The sequence below is a fragment of the Hypanus sabinus genome, chromosome 2 (genome assembly GCF_030144855.1).
Source record: "Hypanus sabinus isolate sHypSab1 chromosome 2, sHypSab1.hap1, whole genome shotgun sequence".
NCBI classification, from domain to species: Eukaryota; Metazoa; Chordata; class Chondrichthyes; order Myliobatiformes; family Dasyatidae; genus Hypanus; species Hypanus sabinus.
In genome coordinates this window covers 30,021,179-30,047,169 of record NC_082707.1, presented here as the reverse complement: position 1 = coordinate 30,047,169, position 25,991 = coordinate 30,021,179, and the positions used below count along the sequence as shown (strand labels likewise).

Below are 25,991 nucleotides of genomic sequence, written 5' to 3'. Positions count from 1 at the left end.
TGCATACCCTCAGAGTGCCATCCTTCTTGGAGGCAATAAAGATATGACTGCTCCACTTACTATTTGAAGGCTTGATGACTCCCAGCTCCAGCTTGGTCTGAGTCTCATCCTTCAGGGTCTCAAAGTTGCTCTGGCATCTATAGCAGTGTTGGTATACTAAACCCTGGTTGTGTCTGATCGTGATGGAATATGTTTGGACCTTTCTCAGTTCTGGTCTCTGTTGGAGCAGCTGTGAAAAGTGAGCAAACACCTTCTGCAGCTCCACTGGTTGACGGTCAAGATGGAGAGGTCAACTTTTCCAGGCCCCTTCCAGGCCTCCAAGTCGTCTTCCAAGTCAAACAGATATTTCGCATGGTTCTACTGCCAGTGTATCTTTCTAAGCCTTTTGGTTCCTCCCTCACACAGACTAACATTCAAGGCAGGTAGAGACCGTAAACTGGCCATTGCATTAGTTTTAGCATGAGTCATATCAAAATACGAAATACTACCTATGCCTGGATTAACTGAGAAATGTGATTGGCCATTTCCCTTCCTCGGAAACTATTAAATAACACAGGCAAAACTCTTTCCAGAATCATAACAGCTGGTAGTTTCTCCAGCACTTCTACTTTCATCAAGTATTTATGGTCATCCATCTCCATAGTGAGTTCCATAGTGAGCTCCATAGTCAGTGGCTCAGACTTCCAGTCCACCATGGACATATTGAATAGATGTTTGGTGACTGCAGTCAACATCAGAAGTGGGGGCATAGCTTTTCTTAATAAATGACTATGGACTACCAGAATCTAACAGGATTCCTATTAATTTTGGCAATTATAAACATAGTTAATTTCCCCTCACATTTTGCTTGTTTTTCATTACCATACTCACAATCATCATCATCATTACATTCTCCCTCTCTTGGGACATAGCACGTACCTAAAAATTTGGGCTTTTTGAGAGGACACACAGAGGACTGATGGTGTGGCTGCCAGCATTGGTAGCAAATAAAAGTTTAAGAACAACCTACCAAGACTTTTTGCCCTTGAATCCCTCACTGCCTGGTTACCCTCAAAGTCCCTTGGAGAGTCAAAGTTACTGTTGCTTCAGAATGATAGCTTGACACTCCCTTGTGGGCACTGAGATACTGCAGGGCAAGTCCGGCCACAGTGAGTACATCCACTGGTCCAAGTTCTGGTGTCCGGAGGAAGAACCTGCAGCAGCCTCACCAACCTCCTCCTTAGACTTCTGCTCCAATCGAATCCATCACCAGTAGAGACACTACAGGTGATGATGATAGGTTTCCGTGGGTGATTCTCCTAGTGGTAGTACTGGAACAAAACTGTTGACAATTGGTTTCTATCAAGATATCAAATTTAGCCCGGTGCCTTCTTTAGGTTAGGATAATTGTTGGATCTCTCTTCATCCAACGCAGTATAGGCTTTGAGAACTTTACCCGTCAGTATTGGCACTAGCTGGCAGGCCCACTTTGTTTCTGGCCATTGCGTTATCCAGGCCATCCTCTCAAACCTGTGGAGACAGTTTGCAATATGGTCACCTTGTTGATAAGATGACATCTTCTGCAGGTTTTGGAGCTCCTTCCGAACAGCATTCTACCTCCTCTGCTGGGGAAATATAAAGTCTTGGAACAGATTTTCCAGTGAGGATTCAGATAATTTTGTTCTGGGCTGAAGTTCTTCCTCCTCTGAGGTCTCCGCTATTTCCCAGGCATCTGCTTCATTTTTTTTGTCTTAGGGAGTTTCCTGGCTTGGGACCGCAATCCCACTTTTCTCTGAATTGAACACTGTTTGTGACTGGCCATCCCATCACTGCCAGCATATGTGGGTATTGACCGAAGAAATTATGGATGAAGTTGCTTCGCACTTTCGTGCAAGGATGTTTATTCAGTACATCAAAAAAAAATCAAACATACAAAATTAACATAAACAGCAAAATGAAAACTGCCAATACAGGTAGTCCCCGAGATACGAACGTCTGACTTACGGACAACTCGTACTTTCGAACCGAGGAAGGAGAATGTCGTCTGCCATTTTAAGTCAGAACACGACGCCGCCATTCTAAGTCGTTGCCGTTGACACTGTGTTGAGTATTTAACTTTGTATTTGGCTTAAATTTTTCTTAGTAAGATTCACCCTGGCGGCCCCCCCCCCCCCCCGTTCCGGTCAGCTGGTATAGTGAGATCAGCGCTGGGCTCGAGTCTGATCCAGTGACAGACCGCTCCCATGCCGGTTGATGTCGATCCAGTGACTCCTGTACCATCCATGCCGGATTGATGTCGAGCTCGCAACTCGACCTCCTAAAAAAAAACACTGCCACCTCCAGTTTAAATTCCCACGCGGAATATTGTGGAGGATCAAATACCCAAACGCAGCACAGCCTCCACTTGTCCCATTTGGCCTTTCACAATGCGGTGGTTCTTAGGACCCGCCGCCCGCAGTGTTTCTGTTCTAGTGACGGGAAGCAATCGCGATTGAAAATAAAGTGGAACTACTAATGCATTTGGAAAGAGGTGAAACGCTATCGGTCATTGCAAAAGCGTTAGGCTGCAGTCAGTCAACAATCGGAACAATTTTAAAGGATAACGGATAAAGTGAGAATAAAGGAGCACGTGAAAGGCCCTGCCCCGATGAAAGCTACAATTATTATTAAGCAACGCAGTGGTTTAATTATTGGAATACGTACATTTCTTAAGTGTTTTATATGCATAGAAAGGTAAAATATATACTATATACTAAGACAAACGTTTGACTAACTGATGCTAAATAATACTGGATGTACTTGTTCCGGCTTACGTACAAATCCGACTTAAAGACGGACTCAGGAACGGAACTCGTTTGTAACCTGGGGACTGCCTGTATGATGGGTGTGTGTCCATTAAAAGAATGTATCAAGGAAAGACATTGAAGTATGGTGTGTGTGTGTGTGTGTGTGTGTGTGTGTGTGTGTGTGTGTGTGTGTGTGTGAGTGTGTGTATACCGAGCACTCTGTCACATATATACACATATACATCAAAAGAAAAAAGTTATTTACATATGGTACCATTTGTGAAACCATGATTCCTCAAAACTTTTCCTAGTAGTTGACTTTTTTTTTTACATGAAAGTTCAAAGTACAAAATAAATTTATTATCGAACTACATATATGTCATCATATACAACCACGAGAATTATTTTCTTGTGGGCATATTCAATAAATTCATAATAGAATAACCATAATAGGATCAATGAAAGACCGCATCAAATTGGGCATTCAACCAGTGTGCAAAAGTCAACAAACTGAGTAAATACAAAAAGGTGGAAATAATAATAAATAAACAAGCAATAAATATTGAGACCATGAGATAAAGAGTCCTTGAAAGTGAGTTGGTAAGTTGTGGGAACATTTTATTGACGGTGCAAGTGAAATTGAATGAAGTTATTCCCTTTGGTTAAAGAGCCATAATGGCTATGAGGTAATAATTGTTCCTGAACTTTGTAATTATAATATAACTTTATAATGTAATATTTGCAGCCTCTAATCTTTTGATGCAAGTTTTACAGACAGTGATGTTATAATAAACAACTGTGATTTAACAATGGTGTTTCAGGTATAGATGTTGGTTAAGACACTAGGGAGTAAGGTCCTATTTTTTAAAACAGTGGGACAGAATATCTTTCATCCAGTGATGTCTGAGGAGTCATATAATCAACAGCAAGATGTCAACATTAATGTGGTATGTAAATCTGAATGGGCAGGGTTGCATTTTCAATGTTCCCTCAACTTTTTGAATGTACTATGTACAGGAGCAGAGCTGTGACACAACTATCCAGTAGTTATACGCACCTATATTAAACACTCAGCATTTTGTATCTGATGTTTCACCAAGCTACTGCTGAACACCATGTTTGGCTCTTTGAGATGATCAGGAATATTCTGCTCCAACAATTCTCTGGATGGATTTATTCCTTTCTGTTTTCAAGCCATTTGTCAGCAAATTCAAGTTCAGTTTATTGCTATTCAATGGTATACATGTATAGTGGCAAATGAAACAATGTTCCTCCAGACTAAAGTACACAACACAGTACACATGACTCATACACACAACATACAAAGTAATATAATCACAAATAAATTGATAAATAGTAAACTGAGTTTATGATACAAGTTAAAAAGTAAACAGTATAATGCTACTCGCGCTTCATATGTGATGAGACCTGCGTGGTAGCAGTGAGTTCAGTAGCCTGGGGGAATTCCCATCCTGACAGTTCTTCTCTTAATGCTATGGTACCTCCTGTCCTCATCTTCGCTTCTCCCAGCCTCCAACTTCCACCAACTCCCCAGTCATCATGGACTCACCTTCACTACTGAGCAGGTGAAAAGGGCTCTGGGGAAACGCAGACTGGATGATGTGGACTCTAAGGTCCTGAAGCAACATGTGGGTCCCAGTATCCAAAAAAGGGCCAACTGAAAGTCTTGAATAACTACCACCTAGTGACCCTGACACACATCATGAATTCCCTCGAGAGGCTAGTCCTGGATCACCTGTGCTCCCTGGTCAGGTCAGCCCTCAATCCCCTATAGTTTGCTTACCAGGAGCACTTTGGAATCGATGATACTGTCCTCTGCCTGATGAACAGAACCTACTCCCATTTGGATAAGCAGGGCAGCACTGTGAGGATCATGTTTTTTGATTCTTCAAGTGCCTTCAATACCTTACAGCCTTCATTGCTGGGTGGGGGGGGGGGTGGGGGGATAGAGAAGCTCCATTTAATACAGGTTGATACTTCCATTGAATCCTGGATAATGGACTACCTGACTGGCAGACCATATTCTGTGTGGCTTCAGAGCTGTGTGTCAGACATGGCTATAAGCACCACCACTGGGGGCTCCCTTTCTGTTTACCCTGTATACCTCAGACTTTAGATTCAACACTGAGTCTTGTCATCTGCAGAAATTCTCAGATGACTCAGCAATAGTTGAGTGTATAAAGGGAGGACAGGAGGATGAATACAGGGCCCTGGTGGAGGACTTGTCAAATTGCGCAAGCTGAATCATCTGCAGTGCAATGTCAGTTAGACAAAGGAGATGGTAATGGACATTAAGAAGCCTAAGCCTGCACTGTTCCCTATTACTATTGATGGTGAAGGTGTAGATGTGGAGAGGACCTATAAGTACCTGGGGGTGCTCCTGGATGACAGACTTGAGTGGAGCACCAACAGAGAGACTGTACAAGAAGGGCCAGAGTTGTCTCTACTTTCTGAAGAAACTGAGGTCCTTTGGAGTATACAGGCCTCTCCTTCACATGTTCTCCCAGTCTGTTGTCACCAGTGCAATCTTCTATGCAGTGGTGTGCTGGGGCAAAGGCATCAACACGGGTGATGCCAACCGGCTCAATAAACTGATTAGAAAGGCTGGCTCTGTTATAGGAGTCTAACTGGACTCACTGGCTGTGGTAGAACAAATGACTATGGAAAATCCTTGCAATTCTGGACAATGTTTGTATGCCACCTTGGCTGATCAGAGGAGTAATAGACTAAGACAACCGCACTGCTCTAAAGATCACTATATGAGATCATTCTTACCCTCAGCCATTAGGCTCTATAATGAGCCAACCTATCACCTGGAAAATGATGACCCTCCTCTGTTAAGACTGTTTGAGGTAAATCATTTCTTATTCTTTCTTACTTATCTTCTAATATTTATGTAGTTGTAAATCTGTGCACTTGAAATGCTACTGTGACACTGTAATTTCCTTTCGGATCAATAAAGTATCTAACAATCTGTCTACAATGTGCTCCCAAAGGTGTGCTGCTCAAATAGCTTCCATCAACCAAGTCCAGCTCCTGGCCATCACATGTGGCTTAGCTACTAAGACCGGTGGAATCGTTCCTATTGACAGGAGAAGGGAAAAAGGTGGGTTACTTGTCTCTTAAAACCAGATGCTTTGGGAAGATGGGGTTTGTTAGCCATGGTTGGCTCATTTTGGAGAAGCAAAACTCTAATCTCAAATCTCCACTGCATTGCAGCTATACTCACTCATGAGGAAAGCTTCCGGAGTAAACCCTGAGGGAAAAATCTGGAGCTGGATTCCCTAAGGCAGTCCTACATTGAGTTAAATGTTGACTGGCAACTCCTGGTACCAAACTGTATCGATCTATGCTGTTCCTTTGGGTTCATCGGATGCTTGGAGAGGGGGAGCTTGCTACCTGGGCAACAGCTTGCTCTCCATATCGTACTGCCCGGGCTTGCTTATCTAGACAGCAAGGACACAATATCCATGGCCATTTCTGACTGACACAGGCCCTCACCTCACCTCACATTGTGTCACAAAAGTGCAAGCACAATGTTGCTTCACGTACAGTTCTTCACTGCTCTTTAAGCTTTGGCAGTGGCTAACATTGACAGCTGAAACTCTATGCAGAGCAGAAATAATTATAAAGATTAATTGGTCAATAAAATTTAAAATACTGGAGCCAATGACAAATTATAGAACACACTAGATTAATTTAGGCAACAAGATTAAAAAGGATCAGATGGACACACACTGTATGTCTTAATGCAGTCTGTCAAAGTTGCAGGTAACCAGTGACGGAGAGCACAAAATACTATAGCAACAGGAACTCTTCAAACCCCATGCCTAAACAAATTATGGCTCGAACTAATCCCATTTTTCTGCACATGGTTTATATCTCTGTATTCCCTGCTTGTTCATGTCCCTAAGTGCTTCTTGAACATTGTTGTCCTATCTGCCTCCACCACTTCCTATGGCAACGCATTCCAGGCACCTACTAGTCAATGTAAACAAAAAATATCTTGCCTCACGAATGTCCTTTAAACATTCCCTCTCATTTTAAAGTTTGAACTTAAGCCTTCTAGTATATGACATTTCCACCCTATGAGGAAAAGCTCTTGACTATATACCTCATCTAAGCCTCTCATAATTTTATATAATTTAATTAGGTCACTGTTCAGCCTCCTGTGTTTCAGAGAAAACAATCTAAGTTTACATAGAACAGTACTGCACAGTCCAGGCCCTTTGGCCCTCAATGTTCTGACCCTTAAATCCTGCCTTCCATATAACCCACCACCTTAAATTCCTCCATATACCTGTCTAGTAGTCTCTTAAATTCCACCAGTGTATCTGCCTCCACCACTGACTCAGGCAGTGCATTCCACGCACCAACCACTCTCTGAGTAAAAAAGCTTCCTCTAATATCCCCCTTGAACTTCCCACCCCTTACCTTAAAACCATGTCCTCTTGAATTGAGAAGTGGTGTCCTGGGGAAGGGACGCTGGCTGTCCACTCTATCTATTCCTCTTAATATCTTGTATACCTCTATCATGTCTCCTCTCATCCTCATTCTCTCAAAGTGTAAAGCCCTAGCTCCTTTAATCTCTGATCATAATGCATACTCTCTAAACCAGGCAGCATCCTGGTAAATCTCCTCTGTACCCTTTTCAATGCTTCCACATCCTTTCTATAGTGAGGTGACCAGAACTGGACAGAGTACTCCAAGTGTAGCCTAACCAGAGCTTTATAGAGTGCATCATTACGTCATGACTCTTAAACTCTATCCCTCAACACATGACAGTTAACACCCCATAGGCTTTCTTAACTACCTTTTCTATCTGTGAGGCAACTTTCAGGGATCTGTGGACATATACCCTCAGATCCCTCTGCTCCTCCACACTATCAAGTATCCTCTCCTCTCCTTATAGCCAATACTTTCCAAATCAGACAACATCACGGTGGAACATGTTCTTTATCTCTCCAAAGCCTCTGCGTTTCCTGTAATACGGTCACCAGAACTGTAGTGCATTTAATATTTCAATAATATTGTAACAATATTGCTTGATTATGTATTCTTTGTTTAAATAATTTATTATGGGTTATATGCAAGAAGTACATAAATGGCATATGGCATTATGCCACCACATCCTATGTGAGTGCCTCACTAAAAACAAAAAGAGAGAAAAAAAACTTAAGTAGACTTGCATCCTGGCTCCTGTGTTTTTCTTTTGATTAGTTTCTGGCATTACAAAGCATAACAACTGTGATGAGGAAACTTTAAAATGAACCTAACCTGCCTGTTGAAATACTACATATTTTACTTCAGAAGGGGAGAGAGATGTTTGAGTTAAAAAAAAGCAGAAAACAGATTAAATTAACAAGCAATGAGCATGGCCACAGGTTCATAAACAGTGAGTACCAAGTAGTGATGATGATGATGATAATAATAATAATAATAATAATAATAATAATAATAAATAAAGCCAGAAAAGGCTGGCTACATCAGAAAGATAGATGTATTTGATTGCACAACAGATAACCAGATGATGTATACTGAATGAATTGAACAGTATTTTGAAGCACATGAAATAGCCTTTGAAAAATGAGTGTCAGTGTTGCTGAGTGCAATAGATGGAAGAGCATACAGTTTGCTCAGAAGTTTAAATGCACTAACCAAACAAGATGAAATGAGCTTTGCTGTTACTGTGAATTTAATGCAGGAACATTTAGAACTGAAACCACTGTCGATTGCAGAATGCTTTCAGTTTCATAAGTGGAATCAAAAGGAAGGTAAGTCCATCTCAGCTTACATGGCTGAATTGAAGAAATTGTCCGAGCATTGTCAGTTCAATGATGGGTTTAATGATACACTGAGCGATTGCTTAGTTCATGGAATCTTACAAGAAAACATTCAAAAACATCTCCTAACTGAAGCACAACTCACATTAAAAGAGCAGTTGAAATTGCTGTATCAATGGAACAGCATCCAGAGTTGCAATCAGGAATGAGAGTAAGTGTGAACAAAATTGTAACATCAAATCAGAAAACTGCTGGCCGAAGAAACTGCGTTACCATTGTGGCAAGAACTCACATACACCAGGACAATGCAGGTTTAAAGGTGAAACTTGCATAAAATGCAACAAAGTAGGACATACGTAAAGAGCATGTCAGGCAGACAAAAGTAAATGGATGGCACAGGGAAGAGAAAAAGCTAAAAAAACAAGTTGCAATTTCAAAAAGAGCACTAATCACCATGTTGTTGGGGAAAAAAATCTAACAATAAGTGTGATAAAGGAATAGGTAGCATTGAGATTTATAGTGTGAAAACTAACAAGAGAAACAATATAGCTTACAAAAGAAATGAATGGAAAATTATTGAAAATGGAATTGGACATGGTTCAGCTGCTTCAGTCATCACACAAAATAAGCTTGAGTGGCATTTCAAAGATACTGAACTTGAGCCACCAGATCCAACTGAGAACTTAAAACAGGAGAAAAGATAACTCCTGTGAGGTTGACATTTGTAATAGTAAAATACAATAATCAACAAGCCACATTGGGCTTGTATATGGTAAAAATAGGAGGGCTAGCTTTGCGGGGTCATGATTAGCTGAGACAACTACAACATGATTGGAGATCCATCCAGCATTTACATGCCACATCCCCTGCAACAGAGTCAACTGAAAGCAAGTTAAGAAACGGGCTGAATGAGGCCACAGCAGTTTTCAAGGATGGCAGTGGAAGACACAAACATATCAAGGATAAAATAGTATTAAATGAAAGTGCCACACCCAAGTTATAAAAAGCTCATCTGGTTCCTTATGCTGTCCACGATAAAGTAGTCAGTGAGCTAGATCACATGGAGGTTAACAGAATTCTTTCCAAGATTGAGTGGAGCCTATAAGCAAAACCAATCGTCCCAGGAGCCAAGAAGAATGGGTCTGTCAGGATCTTTGGTGAATTTAGGATCACCATCAACTCAGGACTGAAAATAGGTCAATACCCTCTGCCCAGGATAGACAATACCTTCTGAAAACCTTTCTGTATGGAAACACTTCAGTGAAGTGGACACCCGAGGCCTACCTACAGATGTAAATTGAAGAGTCCAAAGTTTTTCTCACCATCAACACCCACAAAGAGTTTTATCTCTAGAATAGGCTTATTTTTGGAGTAGCATCTGTACCTGTATTCTAGCAGAAAGCTATAGACCAGGCGTTGCAAGACTGTCTAGGCACTCAGTGTTACCTGGATGACGTCTGTTACTGGTGGGGACGATAAGGAACATCTTAAAAATCTCAAGACAGTATTTAAAAGATTATAAGATTATGGGCTCAGTGCATGATGTGCCAAGTGTGAAACCGCAAAAGACACCACACTGTCTCTGGTCTACATTTGCAACTGAAAATGGGGGGTGGGGGGTGGGGGGGAGAAGGTACAGCAGAAATTCCAGTTTCCCCATTTTACCAATACTAGGATGAATTTGCATTTGACAGCGAAAAGGGCGTGTTTGCTTTATACGGGGATTGAGAGTTGTTGTACCATCCAAGCTGAGAGCCAAAGTGTTGAAGGAGCTAGTATATGCCAGGTCATCTTGGCATAGTCAAAATGAAAGTGTTGACTAGAAGCTTTGTCTGATGGCCTGGGATAAATCAGCAGATACAGCAGCTTGGCATGCATTGTTTGGGATGCCAACATGTTCAGAAGATACCAAGAGCATCACCTCACCATTCCTGGGAATGGTCTGCATTGCCCTGGTAGAGAATTCATGTGGATTTTGCTAGATCGTTCATGAGCACAAATTTCTTGGTAATAGTGGATGGAGCTACAAAGTAGCCGGAAGTGTTCCCAATAAGCCTTTGGTAGAGCCTCACACACCATTGGTGTGTTAAGAAGCCTCTTCCCAAGGACTGGTGTTCCATAACACTTAGTCAATGACAATAGACCACAATTTATGAAATAAGACATATTATATCTGCACTGTACCATCCTGCCACAACTAACTTGGTGGAAAGGTTTGTCCAGGTCGAAGGAATGCATTGCAAACAATGTCAGCAGAACAAACTACACTGAATCAGAAGATCACTAATTTCCTTCTTGCATATTGTAATACAGCACACTACAATCCACAACTCACCAGCTCTGCTGTTCCTGGGTTGTCCCTTGTCCTCATGCCTAGATCTCGTCAAACCCATTCTCAGGAGTCTGCAGGGCAAACAGCTGAGACAAATTGAGAGCCCCTCAAACAAGGAGGTTTGATGTTTCACTCCTGGACAAGCAGTCTTGGCAAGGGTCACAAAAGATGATCTAAAGTGAGTACTTGGAAAGATTAAGGACAGAACTGGACCACTCTCCTACACAGCAAAGATTGTGTTTGATGTTATCTGGAGACAATACATTGATCAGTTGAGGACAGCAGAGTCAAATTGTTGGAAAAGAGAGGTGTCCAGAGGTGTAAGGGTCAACTCCGCAGAGGAGGCCCAGAACCTGAGATTGTTTCACTGCCATAAGTCTCACCTGCCAAGTAGTGATCCCTTGTCAGGAAAGATGTTATCCCATAATAGCAAGAAATCCTCTGCAGTGGTTAAATCTTTAGGCCTATATAAGATGACTAGAAGGCAATATGTTACATATTAAGAGTTGTATTATATAGTATACTGTGTATGACTAGAGCAATATGTTACATATTTGAGTTGAGATGCATTCTATATTGAGATGGAGTTTATAGATAAGCAGAGAGGAGTGTTGTGTATTTAATATTGCAGTAATATTTAATATATATTGTAATATTTTATATATTGTATTTTAATATTGTAATTATATTGTTTGATTAAGCATTCTTTATTTGTTTACATAATTTATTATGGGTTATATGTAAGAAGTATGTGAATGGCATACGTCATGATGCCACTACATCATTATGTGATTGTCTCACTAAAAAAAAACTAAGTAGACTAGTATAGCAGCTCTTGTATTTTTCTGCTGATCTGTTTCTGGAGTTACAAAAAATAACAAAAACTGCACACATACACCAAACGTGGTCTGATCAAAGTTTGATACAGCTGCAACATGGCTCCAACTTTTGTACTTGGTCCCAGCCAATTTAAGTATCTTCACCAACCATTTTTGTCACTTGCTCAAAAAACTCAAATAAATTTGTGATACAGGAATTCTTCTGTGCAAGGCCACATTGACTATCCCTAATAAGCCTGTGTAATCCTGTTCGACTGGCCTATAATTTCTTGTTTCGTCTCTGTTGAGCTTCTTAAAGAAGGGAACAATGCTGGTTATTCTCCATTCTTCTGGAACTTCAACTATAATGTATACAATTAGGCAAAACTGGAAAGGCAACAAATTATGCAATATCTGTAGAGGACAAAAAATAAATCTAAAAATAGGTTGATGCTTTGGACTACACCCTTTTTGAAATATAAATCTGATTTTGTCAAGCACATCCACTATATCCACAAAAAGTGGGATTTCCCAGTGGTCAAGCACTTTCATTCCAGTCCCCATTCCCGTTTTGACATGGACTCCTCTGCCACAATGAAGTCACTCTCAGGCTGCAGGAGCAACACCTCATATTCCGTCTAGATAGCCTAAAACCTAATGGCATGAAAATCAATTTTTCCAACTTTCAGTAACTCCCGCGCCCCCCCCATCCCTTCCCTCTTCTTCAATCCCCCACCCTGGCCTCTTACCCCTTCTCCTTACTTGCTTATCACCTCCTCCTGGTGCCCCCTTCCTTTCTCTTCTCCCATGGACCACTCTCCTCTCCTATCAGATTCCTTCTTCTCCAGTCCTTGACCTTTTCCACCTATTACCTCCCAGCTTCTTACTTCATTCCCCCTCGCCACCCATTTGGCTTCACCTATCACCTTCTAGCTTGTCCTCCTTCCCTCTTCCTTTCCAATCCTGATGAAGTGTCTCAGCCTGAAACATTGGCTGTTTACTCTTTTCCATAGATGCTGCCTGGCCTGCTGAGTTTCTCCAACATTTTGTGTATGTTGATTATGCTAGCATGCTTGGGCTTGTTTAAATAAAGAATGAGGCAGTATTGAGATTCTTAAAGCAAATTCATGTGGATATCCCCAGGGTCTGATGGAGTATACTCCAAGTTATTGAGAGAGATAAGAGATGATATTTTTGGGCCTTAAACAAGATTTTCATATCTTCTCTAGCCTCAGGCAAAATCACAGAGGTAATCTTTTTATAAGAAGGAAAATAGAGATAATCCTGTAAACTATAGACTGGTGATCAAGGTGGCTATTGGACAGTTTTTCTAGGGATAGGATTGATCAATATTTGGAAAACTGTGGTCTGATTAGGGACACTCAACCGCTTTGTGCAGGATTTATCACGTCATACTAACGATTGAATTTTTCGAGGAGGAGATGAAGGTGATTCAGGAAGGTAGAGATGTGGTATTGTCTACATTGGTTTTGGTAAGGCATATGACCAAGTTTGTCAAGGTATGCTGATCCAGAACATTAAAACGCACAGGATTCCAGGTAACGTGGCTATTTGGATTCAGAATTGGCTTGCAAACAAGATACAGGACAGTGGTTGATTGGACTTATTCTGGTGAGATGTCCACTTTTTTTAAGAAAGGCTCTTAGAATAAGCCAGGAAATTTTACCAACACACACAGGAGGAACTCAGCAGGTCAGGTGGTATCTATGAAAATGAATAAACAGGCTTATCCTATAAAATGCTTTGGATTTCTAGCATCTGCAGAATTTCTCATGTTCAGAAAATTGTAGTTTGGTGAGTCTGACATTTGTGGATAAATTACTGGAAGATATTCTAAGGAAGTGGACATAAGTATTTGGATATACAGGGTCTGATTAGGGATAGTCAACATGGTTTTGTGCATAGTTGGTAATATCTGGCCGGTTTTTTTTCCAGAGTTTGTTGAAGAGGTTCCAAGACTGTTGATGGAAGAAAGAAGTTGGACGTTGTCTACATTAACTTCAACAAGGCTTTTACAAAATCCTGCAAGGAAGGCTGGTCTAAAAGGTTAAGTCACTTGGCATTCTGGATGAAGTAGCCAACTGGATTCAACGTTGCCTTAGCAGGAGAGGCCAGAGAGTGGTAGTAGATAGTTGCTTCTTTGACTGGAGGCCTGTGATTAGTGATGTGCTGAAAGAATCAGTGCTGGATCCATTGTTGTTTATTGTCACTGTTAATGATATTGATGATAGTGTGCTAAATCGGATCAGCAAATTTGCAGATGACACCAAGATTGGGGGCACAGGAGACAGCAAAGAAGACCATTAAAGTTTGCAGTGTGATCTTGATGAGCTAGTAAAGTAGTATAAAAATGGCAGATAAATTTTAATGCAGAAAAATATAAGATATTGCATTCTGGGAGGACAGACCAGGGTAAGACATATACTGAATGGTAGGGCTCTGCGATGTGTGGTAGATCAAATGGAACTGGGAGTACAGATCAAAAATCCTTGAAAGTGGCATTACAGGCAGACAGGGTCATAGAGTTTTTGGCATATTTGCCTTCATAAATCATATTATTAAGTACAGGACTTGAGATGTTAGGTTGAAATTGTACAAGATGTTGGTGAGGCCAAATTTGGAGTACAGTATTGCATGTGATTCTGGTCACCAACCTACAGGAAAGATATTAATAAGCTTGAAAGAATGCAGGGGAAATTTACAAAGAATGTTGCTGGGGCATAGAAACTGAATTATAGGAGAAGGTTTATTCTTTATTCCCCAGATTGCAGGAGAATGAAGGGAGATTTGATAGAAGTCTACAGAATTATGGGGAGTTTAGGTAGAGTGGATGCATGCAGGCTTTTCCCCTTCAAGCACAGTGAGACTGGAATCAGATGCTTAGGGTGAAAGGTGAAATATTTAATAGGAATCCGAGAGGAAACTTCTTCACTCAGAGGGTGATTAAAATGTTGAATGAGCTACCAGTGGAAGAAATATATCCAGATTCATTTGTAACATTTAAGAGTTTAGATAGGTACATGGATGGGAGAGGTTTGGAGTGATATAGTCCAGGTTCAGGCAGATGGAACTGGGAGAGGGAGAAGATCAGGTCAGCATGGACTACCTCTCTGCTGAAATGCTCTATAACTCTAAATAACTAGAATGAAAATGTAGATAGGTGGGTCGGTAAGTTTGCAGACAATATGAAGATTGGTTGTGTTGTGGATAGCAAAGAAAACTGTCGAAGAATATATAGCGTGATAGATATCAGTTGCAGATGTGGGTGGAGAAATGGTAGATGGAGTTGAAGCCAGCCAATTCTGAGGTGTTGCACTTTGGGAGATCAAATGTAAAGGAACAGTACATATACATAGTAAGGCCGCTAACAGTGCTGATGTACAAAGACGTCTTGGGATCTTAGTCGATAACTTCATGTGACTGCACAAGTTGATGGGTTAGTAACAAAGGCATAAGGCACACTTTCCTTTATTAGTCCAGGATTGAGCTCAAGAGACAGGAAGTTACGTTGCCGATTTTAAAAATTTGGTTCAGCTGGTTCATTTCTGGTCACCTAGAATTTGGAATTGGAGGAATGTGGAGGGTTTGGATAGCATGCAGATCTAGCTTACCAGAATACTGCCTGGATTAGAGAAATGGGCAAACTTGGATTGTTTTCTCTAGAGTGGCGGAGGTTGAGGGAGATGTATTAGAAGCATAGATGGACAACTATTCCTGAAGAAGAGTCTCTACCCAAAGGTTGCTTATCCCTCTCCACAGATGTCTGACTAACTGAGTTTCTCTAGCATTTTGTGTGTGTGCGTTGCTCAAGATTTCTAGCATCTGCAGGATACCTTAAATTTAGAGTAAACATCTGGTTTCTTTTTCCTGAACGTTGTAATGTTTAAAATTAGAGGTCATGCATTTAGGCGAGAGGCGACAAGTTCTATGGAAATGTGCAGGGCGAGTTTTGTTTTTAAGCGGAGAGTGGTGAGTGGATATTATGTAGGCAGAATGATTCGTTAAATTAGGTGTTTACCGAACGCGTTTACTCAGTTCAACACGTGGGCCAAAGAGCCCGTTCATGTTCGGTACCATTTGTCCTACGTTGAACTTCGCTAGACCTCTCAGAAGAAATAACATCGTTGAAATACATTTTAACTTGGGGCGTAATTAATGCTGGAAAGCGTTTCTTGCTAATATAAAACGATGAAATCAATGAAAAAACTGATTCAGCAAAATACCAGGATTTGGGGGTTGAGAAAGTTCACATCGCCCCCAAATTTGCTCTATTGCACCAGGTTGACGCAATAAGTTACAGTCATTTGATTAATTCAATGCACCTCGACTAACATACTCACCGATGAGTTGGTGACCAAAAGCTGATAGTAGTCCTTACTGGGCGGTGGAGCTTGTGAGCTGATTTCAAAGATCGTGCCTTGCAATAGAGAGGCCATCTTGGACGCTTCTTATTGCCAGAGCAACGGCGTCGAATGTAAACAAGAGCGGCGGCGACTAGTTTTACTTTACTCCGGGCTCACGCAGTGCAAATTCGTCAGACCTTGGGGGCGCATTTTTTCGCTTTTTGTAGAGAAACGTTCGGCAGGACCGATTTAAAATTCCCTTTTTTTTTAAAAAAAAGCGACGTGAGTGAGTACCAACGTCAATCGGTCACTGTGACGACCGGTACCCCAGGACGTGGGGGGGTCATGACCCCGCGCAATGATACCCCTTCAGGTGGAAGAGCGAGGGGAGTTAATTAATGGTTAATATGGAGGATCACATGAGTATATTTTCTCTCAGAGTCTTGATTCAGAGCTGGCAAGCAGGGGAGAGGAAGCCGAGAGAATAAAGAAGGCGGGTTTTGTATTATTTTTCTTTGGAGGGCCGGGGAATGAGTGACGCCTCCTCCCTCTGGAGACAACGGGAAGGAGGCCCGGCGGCGGGGAGGGATACAGGAGGGTGAGCGGGCGGGCCGACTGGCCCAGTGGAGTCGCCGCGGTGCCCGACCCGAGAGTTTAGTGCAGGCACTGGCTGAGCGAGGGCAAGCTGGTGGCAGGCTGTAGAATTGGAAACAACTAGGTAATAATATTTATTTCCAACAGCTGCAAAAAAAAAAGAGAAAAAGGGAGAGAGAGAGGTAAAAAGATATTGTGAATCCTTTATCATTACAGCAAAACAGTCCGGAGTTCCCCTCCTGGCACTAAGTATGAATTCCTCAGCCTTCTCTCTCTTTCCAGGCAAGATCTTCCTGCCCGAACCACTGCTTCTAAACGTTGCTTAAACGGTTGAATGCCGGCGGTGGCAGGGCTAAGTATGTCAGTTTTCTTTACTGTTGTATGCCAGAGTGTTGATTTGTTTCGCCCTCGGAAAATGAGTGAGCACATTTTTGGCTTCTCGTTCTCTTTCCTGTTTATGGCGAGGATCATAGGGGGAGAGGCCTGTGGCTGAGCCTTGCCCAGAGAGTCCCAGGAACAGAAGAGCCATCTTCTTGAAGTTGTTATTTTCTTGAAGGCTTTTTTTTTGTTATGTCCTAAGTATTTTCTTGATGACTTTCATTGTTTGTTTTGGGGAGGAGGGAAAGCCAAGAGAGGGGCGGTAGAGGAAGTTTATTTTAATAATTTCCTCTTTCTCCCGCCCCCCTCCCTTTCCTTCCCAGCAGCACTTGCTGTTTGACGTTCACACATCCGGCGACAGCTGTAACTTCGACAGCGGGGATTGATGCTGAAACACAGGCCTGGACGCTGACACCCCACTGTCTTCCCCCTTCCCCATAGTCTTAAAAAAAATGCCTTTATGATTAAGGAATAGAGGCAGCTAAGCTCGAACCTGACAGTAACTATAGCTGCTTCAACCCACTCCCTGCTGATTGTTGGGCTTAAACCCCACTGCGAGGTAGGCCGCTTATAATCATCACGAACGCTGTGAAATAAAAGACCTGTTGTCTAGGCCTGATTAGTAATATTTTCCATGGCCCAGATTGGAGGACAACAATGACCCCATTCTGCGTCTACTAATTTTGTCTTCATGGGTTAAAGATATACTTAGAAAAGCAACTTGTACATTTACAGCGAAGAATAGTGGTGGTGCTTTCCTGCGATATTTATCGATGACAATAAGTTAACCATTTCGTTTCTCCCATGGCGGTGCAGTAGTTGTACATGTAGGCCGCAAAAGTAAACAGGAACGGCTAGCGCATTTACGAATAAGCCTGTTTGTCTTCATTTCAACAAAAGCTGTAATATGTTTAGATTGTTTATCAGAGCTTTTATGTAGAGTATCAAAAGTTCGGTGCGGTTTCATCAACGTTTGTTCAAACTGCAACGCTTTCATTTTCTTACATTTTGTTGAACAAGTGAGTTTAATTCAGTCTAGGGAAGTCTGCGAGTTTTGCCACGGGTAATAAAGTATTTTCCGAGAGAGAAAGCCTTTGCTCTCGAATTTGCACTAAATGTTCAATCCCTCGTATTTTATCCACAAATTAAGTAAGTTATTTCAAGAAAGATAAACTTTTTGTTATGGAGATGTACTGTACTTCCTGCTACTGGTTTATTATGCAATTGACAGCAAATTGGGGGAATTAAAGCTAATAGTCAGACATTAAGGCATTTGTCTTGACCTAGGATACATTAGTTTTAAAATAAATTTTTCCTCCACCTCAAAGTAAATTGTTTTTCCATACATTTTTTTTTGTAGATTTTTTGGTACCTTACTATCTTGAATCCAGAGGAATGTTATCGAAGGTATTTTTCATTAAGTATATCATGACTAAGTTTGATCTGACTTTCCTTTCAGTTCCATGTTTAAATCTTCTTGTATGTTGGGTTGGGGTAGTAGTAAAGTATTTGTTTTAAAAGCTTTGGTACTGGGAGGGGGAATATAAACTTATTTTGTAAATTTACTTGTCTGTTGATTTTGTATTATTAACAAGCAACTGTTAGCACCTAATGTTGAAGCTTGTGTCTCATTGTTCGAAGGAATAGGGGTTTTATTCTATCATATTCTGAAGTAATTGATAATTCCCAGTACAAGTAGAGATGTTCCCTCATAGCATAGGTGTGAAAGTTTTTATTTATTGATATATAGCGTGGAGTAAGCCTAAAGCTGTGCCGCCAAGCAGCCCCTGTTTTACCCCTAGTCTAATCACAGGGCAATTTACAATGACCAATTAACCTACCAATCGATATGTCTTTGGACTGTGGGAGGAAACTGGAGCACCCAGAGGAATCCCACATGGTCGAATGGGGAACGTACAGATTCTTTACAAACAGCGGCAGGAATTGAACCCAGGTCACTGGTACTGTAAAGGGTTGTGCTAACCACTACACTACTGTGCTACTTACAATCTTGATGTGCAAGCGATTAAGGTGGTTTATTCTGCATTTCTTGTCCTTTATGGTGCAATATCTTGTATGAAATTAAAATTGCATTGATAATTTAATACCAAGTTGAAATGTTAACCACAAAGATGAATAATAAAATCCTTACTTTGATCATGGTTATCTGAAAAATTCTTTTTACAGGTGTTTTTAATTATAAGGTGGGAAATGTAGTTCCTTGTGTAATTTAATATTTTGAGATAAACTGACTTTTTATCTAAAAGGGCAGTAGATGTGAGTTGTTAGATTTATTTACAGAAGTTAAAACGTGTTCAGTTTTTGGTAAGGAGAACATGTACATTTTTTCCATTCTCATCTTATTCCAGACTGAAAAGTTTAAAATGGCTGCAACTTTTTTTTTCCTGTGCTTACAGGTCAGTTTCACGTGATGTTCCTGCTCAGGGTGCATTGAGGGTTATATAATCTGGCACTGATGTCCTTGCACAATTTGTAAGTAAACAGGGCTAAGATTTGTCTTCATGGCCTGGAAGCAGATACATTACTTTTTAATGTTGAATTCTGGGAATTTTATCATTCAAGAAAGAAACTGTTTAATGAGCTTAATTTGTCCACCTTTCTAACTCGGTAGTAATGGGTGAAAAATCTGAACCCCAACAGTGCTTTAAAGCATAAATGAAAGAGTAAACATGATTGTTGCAAATGGCATCTTATTTACCAATATTGTTAATTTGGGGTTATGGAAGTCTAAATTAGCTGCTACCTCCACCCAAGTAAAATAGAATTGATGTTAATTGGCCTATGCTTGAGGGAATTTTGGGTGGAATATGATTTTAAAAATGCATAATCCTCTAATTTTGTTAAAAATGCTGGCATAATCTTTCATTAAAATTCATAATCTGAGTTAACATCAGACAGGTTGTCTTTTGCTGAAAGCTCTTCTGGTCTAGAATTTGTGGATATATGGAATCCATATATAAAGGAAGACTGAGGTCGTTTGGTATCCATTAATCTTGTGTTTCTGAAATATATTGTAATTTAAGTTCATTGTTTTAAGACATTTCTGTCATTGCCTATCAAAACCTGAAAATTGCTTACACTGCAGATAACAGCTGTGGCAAGTGATTATGGATGAGAAACTAAGATTGTTTAGGATTGAAATGATAATAGACTCATTCAGAACTTTGGAGGTTTACTGAGTGACGTATTTTGAATCTGAACAGAATCATTTCTAAAATTTCTAAATGCTGTATTGACGAGTTTAATTTTATAAAATGTGGCCACTGGCTAATTAGAATTTGTACAAAACATAGCTAATTGTAGTCCCTTTTGCCCCTGCACATCTAGGCAAACAATTGCTAATTAAATTAATTTGTTTTGAAGCACAATTTAGTTTTAGGGCAATGTGGTATTTTACAAATAGCAAGAATCTGCATAAATTACAGTGAAATTGATGTCCCAAAAAAATCTTCTGATCAATTTTGAGAAAATACTGAGGAATCATCTGTCTGAATGAAGAAACAAGTTAATGCAGCGATTCATCAGATGTATACTGGTGTAAAATGTCAGTAAAACTTGGTTATGGCTTGAATTTGCAACTTCTAATTATATAATTGACATGAATAAGGGAAGCCCATCAAATATTTTGCAAACTGCTTTTTATTCTAAGTGTTTTCCAATCTACCTTTTTTTTTTAGAAAGTTTGGTACTTGGGTTAATTGTTGAAAGAAGGTAATGAGAGGAATAGATTTTGATATTAGCATAGCATTTGAGTGTAGCATTGTGGAAACTAGGGAAAATTGAAGGCATTAGAGGTCATGGGGAAAACTATACTGGCTAGATGTACCAACTATAAAGATTGAAGGCATTAATTGAAATGCCTCGAATGTAAACTTGAAAAACTGCCAATGGTTTTAATATTTTGCTGAAGTATTGCTTGTTTCATAAGCAGTACCTATCAAGGAAAATTTCATAATGAGCATGGCATCATATGCTGAAATTAGAAATAGCATATAAAATGCAATGAAATATTTGGTAATAATACTAGGGGATTTTGTTAGTTTGTATAATTGCATCCATGTGTGTTAAAAGAATTTGGAGGAAGGAAGATAAAGCATAGTAATAAGTTGCGCTATGTTACAAAAGGACTATGGAAAAACTAAAGTGACATATGTAGGAAATGAGAAAGACCCAGTTGAGGAAACTTGATCTGTCAGTTTAATATATGTACCAGAATATGAATGGAATTGATTAATGGAAAAGGTGTTTACAAGTATAATCTGGCCAGCAAAGATTTCAAAATGGAAAGCCTTGGTTAATCAACCTTGTATGCTTTGCAGACAGTATATGGATAATGCAGTAAATGAAATTTCTATTTTCCAAAAACTTAGAAATGTATTGAATATATAAAATATATATTTTATAAAATGTATATATTGCAAGCTGACTTAAGGCACAGTGTTGAGGAGAGCTATTCAGAAAAGCATCAACTAGGAAAAGGATCATTTGAGGCCCATACTTTGCAATTTGCATTAGAGATAACAGCTTTGGACTGAAGAATGTAATTCAGCTGATCAAATGGCACAAAAATGCCTGGATGTGGGAAATAGCTAGTATTAAAAAGGATTGCAACAGATGGCAAGGATGCATTAAATAAATTTTAATGGTCAGATTATTGAAAGCTTTTGGTATGAGGTGTTTTGGTAGGAAATGTGTCACTTATCTGAAAAAGGTCATAGAAATGTGTGGTAGGATATCAAAGGAATTGGCATCTTAATGTACTGGACAAAGTAGCAAAACTGCTTTGTGGCCAATTTTTAAAAGAAAACCATGCATTAGGGTTTATTGGCACATGGAATTGATAGGTTGTAACGTACTTTGTTTTGATATATTTGGAGGAATGGACATTGTTCTCTAGCCTGTATGGAAGGGTTATGAAAGTACTGGAGAATGCGTACTCAAAAAAAAAAGTACAAGGATGATATTGTTAGAAAAATATAATCAAGTTTTGTTTTTGCACTTGTATAGAATTGTCTGAAGGAAAACTAAATATATAAACAGCTTTCTCTGAGAGCAGGGGTCCCAGCTTGGGGTCTATTGACCTCTTGATTAATGGTAAGGGTCCATGGCAGAAAAGGGGTGGGAACATCTGGAGGAAGGGCAGAACTAATGACCATCAAAAATAGCCTATTGCAAATTTACAAAAAAACTATGGAACTGAGAATATGGAACTTGCTATTACAGGAGGCAGTTGAATCCAATGCGTTCAGGGAAGGGTGGTTAAACACTTGAGGAATGCATTAGTTGAATAGTGCAAAACATGAGGTGTACATGGAATAATTGGGCTAAATGGCCAAATACAGTGTATCACAGAATGTGGTTCTTTGTCCTTTTTCATGCAAATGGTATGTGAAGAATACATGACACTCCTTGATGGTATTAATAGTAATTCAACTTTTGACTGGTTTAATCATAGTTACCACAATGAAGTTGAGAGAAAAAAATTCTTTATTTAGGTATCCTTTTTGAAAATGTCAGGATGATGCTTTTATATGGAGTATTTAAAATGGGTTTCCCTTGTATGGATTGATACTGGTAAGGACAAATGGAATTGCTTTGGGTGAAAGGAGTGGCGATGCAAAACTAACATTTGAAAATATGGCTTTGAAGCTGTTGGATTTAGTTGAACCCTGATGTCTTTTGCCCAGATAGTTCAAATGTGACTCCTATCCTGCACAGGTGTCCTCACCAATGTAAGCCATTTGGGCTTAATGACTGCTGCCGTTCTGTAATTCTATCAGTAGTATCAAACTACTACTGCCATTTAAAGTTAATACAAATTAAATTTAATAAATAGTGGAGGAAAATTCAACCATGGCTTAGAGAAATTGGATCAATATTTGGGTGTAGGAGAAGAAAAGACTGGTCTTTCAGCGAACTGGTATGGATTTAAAGGACTGCCATATATATTAGCAATCTTTTTGAAAGCCAAACAATTATATCAAGGCAACTAAGGATGGGCAGTAAATTCAAAGAATGAAAATTGTAACTGCTAAATAGTGCTCCTGAAGATTTAAATCTTGTTTATAAGATTATTTATCTACCTGGTCAACTGAGATGTTCTAAACATAATTAACCCTTCATATACAGCTCGTTGAACAGTATGCAGTAAACAAATTCACATACTGCTTTTGCCGAGTGGTTGTCTTGTAGCAATAAAGGACTTTGAACATGGAAATATTTGTTGCCAATTAACTAGTACAGAAGCTGCTGGTAATTTGAGTTTTAATAATTTTCTAAAACTGCATGTAAACTTTCAGAAGGTAACAGTGACCTGTATGACTAACATTTTTAAATATTAGTCACACAGATCACAGTTGACCAATTGAAAGATTAAATTAATTGATATATTGTGCATGGGTCTAATTGTTTAATTTATAAAGGCTATATTCTTTCTTGTCTTAATTGAACAGAAGTATCCAGTGACCTGAGTATGTGTTGAGATCAGATTTTAACCCCATAACTTCCCTTTATGATCTAGTTAGTAGCTAGCACATGATGAAATATCTGGAGATAGTACCTTTGAAATCGTACCCATGATAATTTAACCCTTACAATTAAAGTTAAATTTCTGCTACTTCAAATCTGAGACTAAAACTCATTTTCCTGATAGTGTATTAAGAATTCAGTGGGGAATCTAGCAAAGAATTTGTTCAAATTGTTTACTGTACTGGAGTTTATAAGTGTTGTAGTTTGATTCTGGACTTTGTGTAGCAAGAGATTCAGCTTTGTGCTTAAATTAAACACTGAGCTTCATTTCAGATATTATTCATAATCTGGTACTCCTGTATTTAACTAAACTTGAGAGTTTAGGGGGAAGAAAATTACACGTTATGTATGGGGGAAATGAAACTTGTGTTCTGGCTAAATGCATGCTGAATGTCCATGGTATGCTTGCTGCTGGAGGCAGTGGTGATCTGAATATTTTACAATTTTTTTTAATATATCTGGTTACGTACATTATCAGTTTTTTGGCATGCCCGTGGAAAGATGTGGGGATGTAATATTTTGAAAAGGATATTCAAGGGGATGGGTTTGGCAATTGTGGAAATAGTGGAGGCAAGTGAAGGAAAGCTGTCAGTACATTGGAAGTTAGTGTATATATTTTGAAGCTTGCCTGGTTTCATTGCTTCATGGTCAATATTTGCAGTAAACCCAACTTTTAACTGTTCATTGGCACTACTTAACTGAATAGTTGCTGCTTTACATTAGAATTTGAAATCCGTTCAGATACTGTGGAAGAAGTTTTAAAATTATGAAACTGAATCTTTGTTTTAAAAAAAAATCCATGCATTTGTTGATCTGCAAGCCCATAGTCATGATTAAGCATCTGCATGGAAATCAAGCTAATTTATCAGCTCCAAAAAAGCAAACACAGGTTTTAATGGAAATAATGAGAAGAGGACTTGTCCTGGGTGGTGAGGGTCCTCAATGATGGATGTAATTGTAGACGAGGCTTGTGTTTAGTTTGCAATGCAACTTAGTTTGGAATGATGTGCACAAATTGTGTGAAGTATTGTTTGACGAATTTGGCAGTGGATTTTTGGCACATGCTCTACTTATTGGGAAATATTTTCAGTTTAACCTGATTGTTAAGCAGATGTTTTTAGCAGAAGGCATTTTTTTCACATCTTTGTCAAATTTCTTTATGAAGAACCACTAGATAGCATATAGCAGGTACCAGGAGATCAAAGGAACAAATGGTGGAAACAGTGTAGTCCTCAACCTGAAATGATAACTAGTTTGAGTTTGATCTGAGTGTTTCCTGCACTTGCTGTTTTTAGTTGAGCTTTCCAACAACTGCATTTTTAAAAAAAAAATCACGCAGGTACTAAGTGATGCATGCTATGTTTGTATGTGGCTCGTGTGATTTTTGTTCATCACATTTTGTTTTTATTCTCTTTGCTATCCCATCTGAGCTATCCAGTTATGATTTTTACTATTGCTAAACTTTTAAATCTTTCTGTTATAGTGCATTGTATCATCTTCAAAATGTCTTTTTCAGAGGCAAACTATTGTAAGTTTAGACTTGAAGATCTGGGGAAAATATTCAACCAGCACCTGTACAGTGAAATTGGTGAACTTTCAGGTCACTTAACCTTCACCAGCACCTGGATGAGCAGGAATGGGGGTGGACGAGCACAATTTGAGTGGTTGAAGGGGAGATGCTATAGATCAGAAAGCAGGAAAGGTGAAATGCTGGAAGATATGATGGTGCAGAATGGAAAGTAGATTAGGATATGGCAAGAAAGGAAACTACCAAGAGAAATTTAAAGGAATAAAATAGTTATCTGAAGTGTTGTTGCTGCAATGTGAAGGTGGTAAACTGCTTTGTCAGAAAACATTGAATGCATTGAAATGCCATAGAATAAAGTCAGTCAAATTGGCCTGTGCACATCTATGTAAAAGTGCAGTGAACTTGCAGCAGTTCGTGAGCACATAGTATATAAGCAACATTCATAAGGTCATCATGTTGTGAAACTGTAGTGATTGGGGTGGTTCTATTTGGTTCAAGAATCAAATGGCTGAAAAGAGGCTATTCTTTTAACATAGTGGTGTTGGGACCAGGCTTCTGTACCTCCTGTCTGATGGTAGCTGTGCCAAGATGGTGGGGATTTTTGGATTTTGCTTTCTTGAGAATCGGGTTTAATTGTGAAATTTGCTGTCTTATGGCAGCATTGCATTGTAATGCATTAAAACTTGCAATTAAAACTTACATTAAAAGTTACAATGGGAAATGTATATTAAAAAAATTAAGTAATGCAAATAGAACGAAAAAGGTAGTACAGGTAGACCCCGAGTTATGAATGTCTGACTTACGGACAACTTGTACTTATGAACCGAGGAAGGAGAACGCCGTCTGCCATTTTAAGTCA

The 25,991-nt window shown here is 39.6% G+C and overlaps 2 protein-coding genes across 10 annotated transcripts in view; one reads left to right on the top strand and one right to left on the bottom strand.

Moving 5' to 3' along the window:
- The window catches only part of LOC132407514 (F-box only protein 36-like), a 65,114-nt gene extending 48,541 nt beyond the window's left edge, over window positions 1–16,573 (bottom strand). For both annotated transcript variants that reach the window (XR_009516500.1, XM_059994180.1), the window contains exon 1: window positions 16,081–16,573. Coding sequence is in view for 1 of the 2 variants with exons in the window: in XM_059994180.1 (XP_059850163.1) it covers window positions 16,081–16,176 (96 nt within the window). In the remaining variant the exon portion in view is untranslated. The remainder of the gene's footprint in view (window positions 1–16,080) is intronic.
- Window positions 16,574–16,658: 85 nt separating this feature from the next.
- Window positions 16,659–25,991, top strand: part of trip12 (thyroid hormone receptor interactor 12) — a 134,232-nt gene continuing 124,899 nt past the window's right edge. The window contains exons 1-3 of one of the 8 annotated variants that reach the window (XM_059994095.1): window positions 16,676–16,801; window positions 18,416–18,462; window positions 19,473–19,548. The gene's annotated coding sequence lies outside the window, so the exon portion shown is untranslated. Of the gene's footprint in view, window positions 16,802–16,825; window positions 16,860–17,394; window positions 17,615–18,415; window positions 18,463–19,472; window positions 19,549–25,991 lie in introns of those variants that run through there. The other 7 variants (XM_059994033.1, XM_059994051.1, XM_059994041.1 and 4 more) reach the window with 7 other exon arrangements.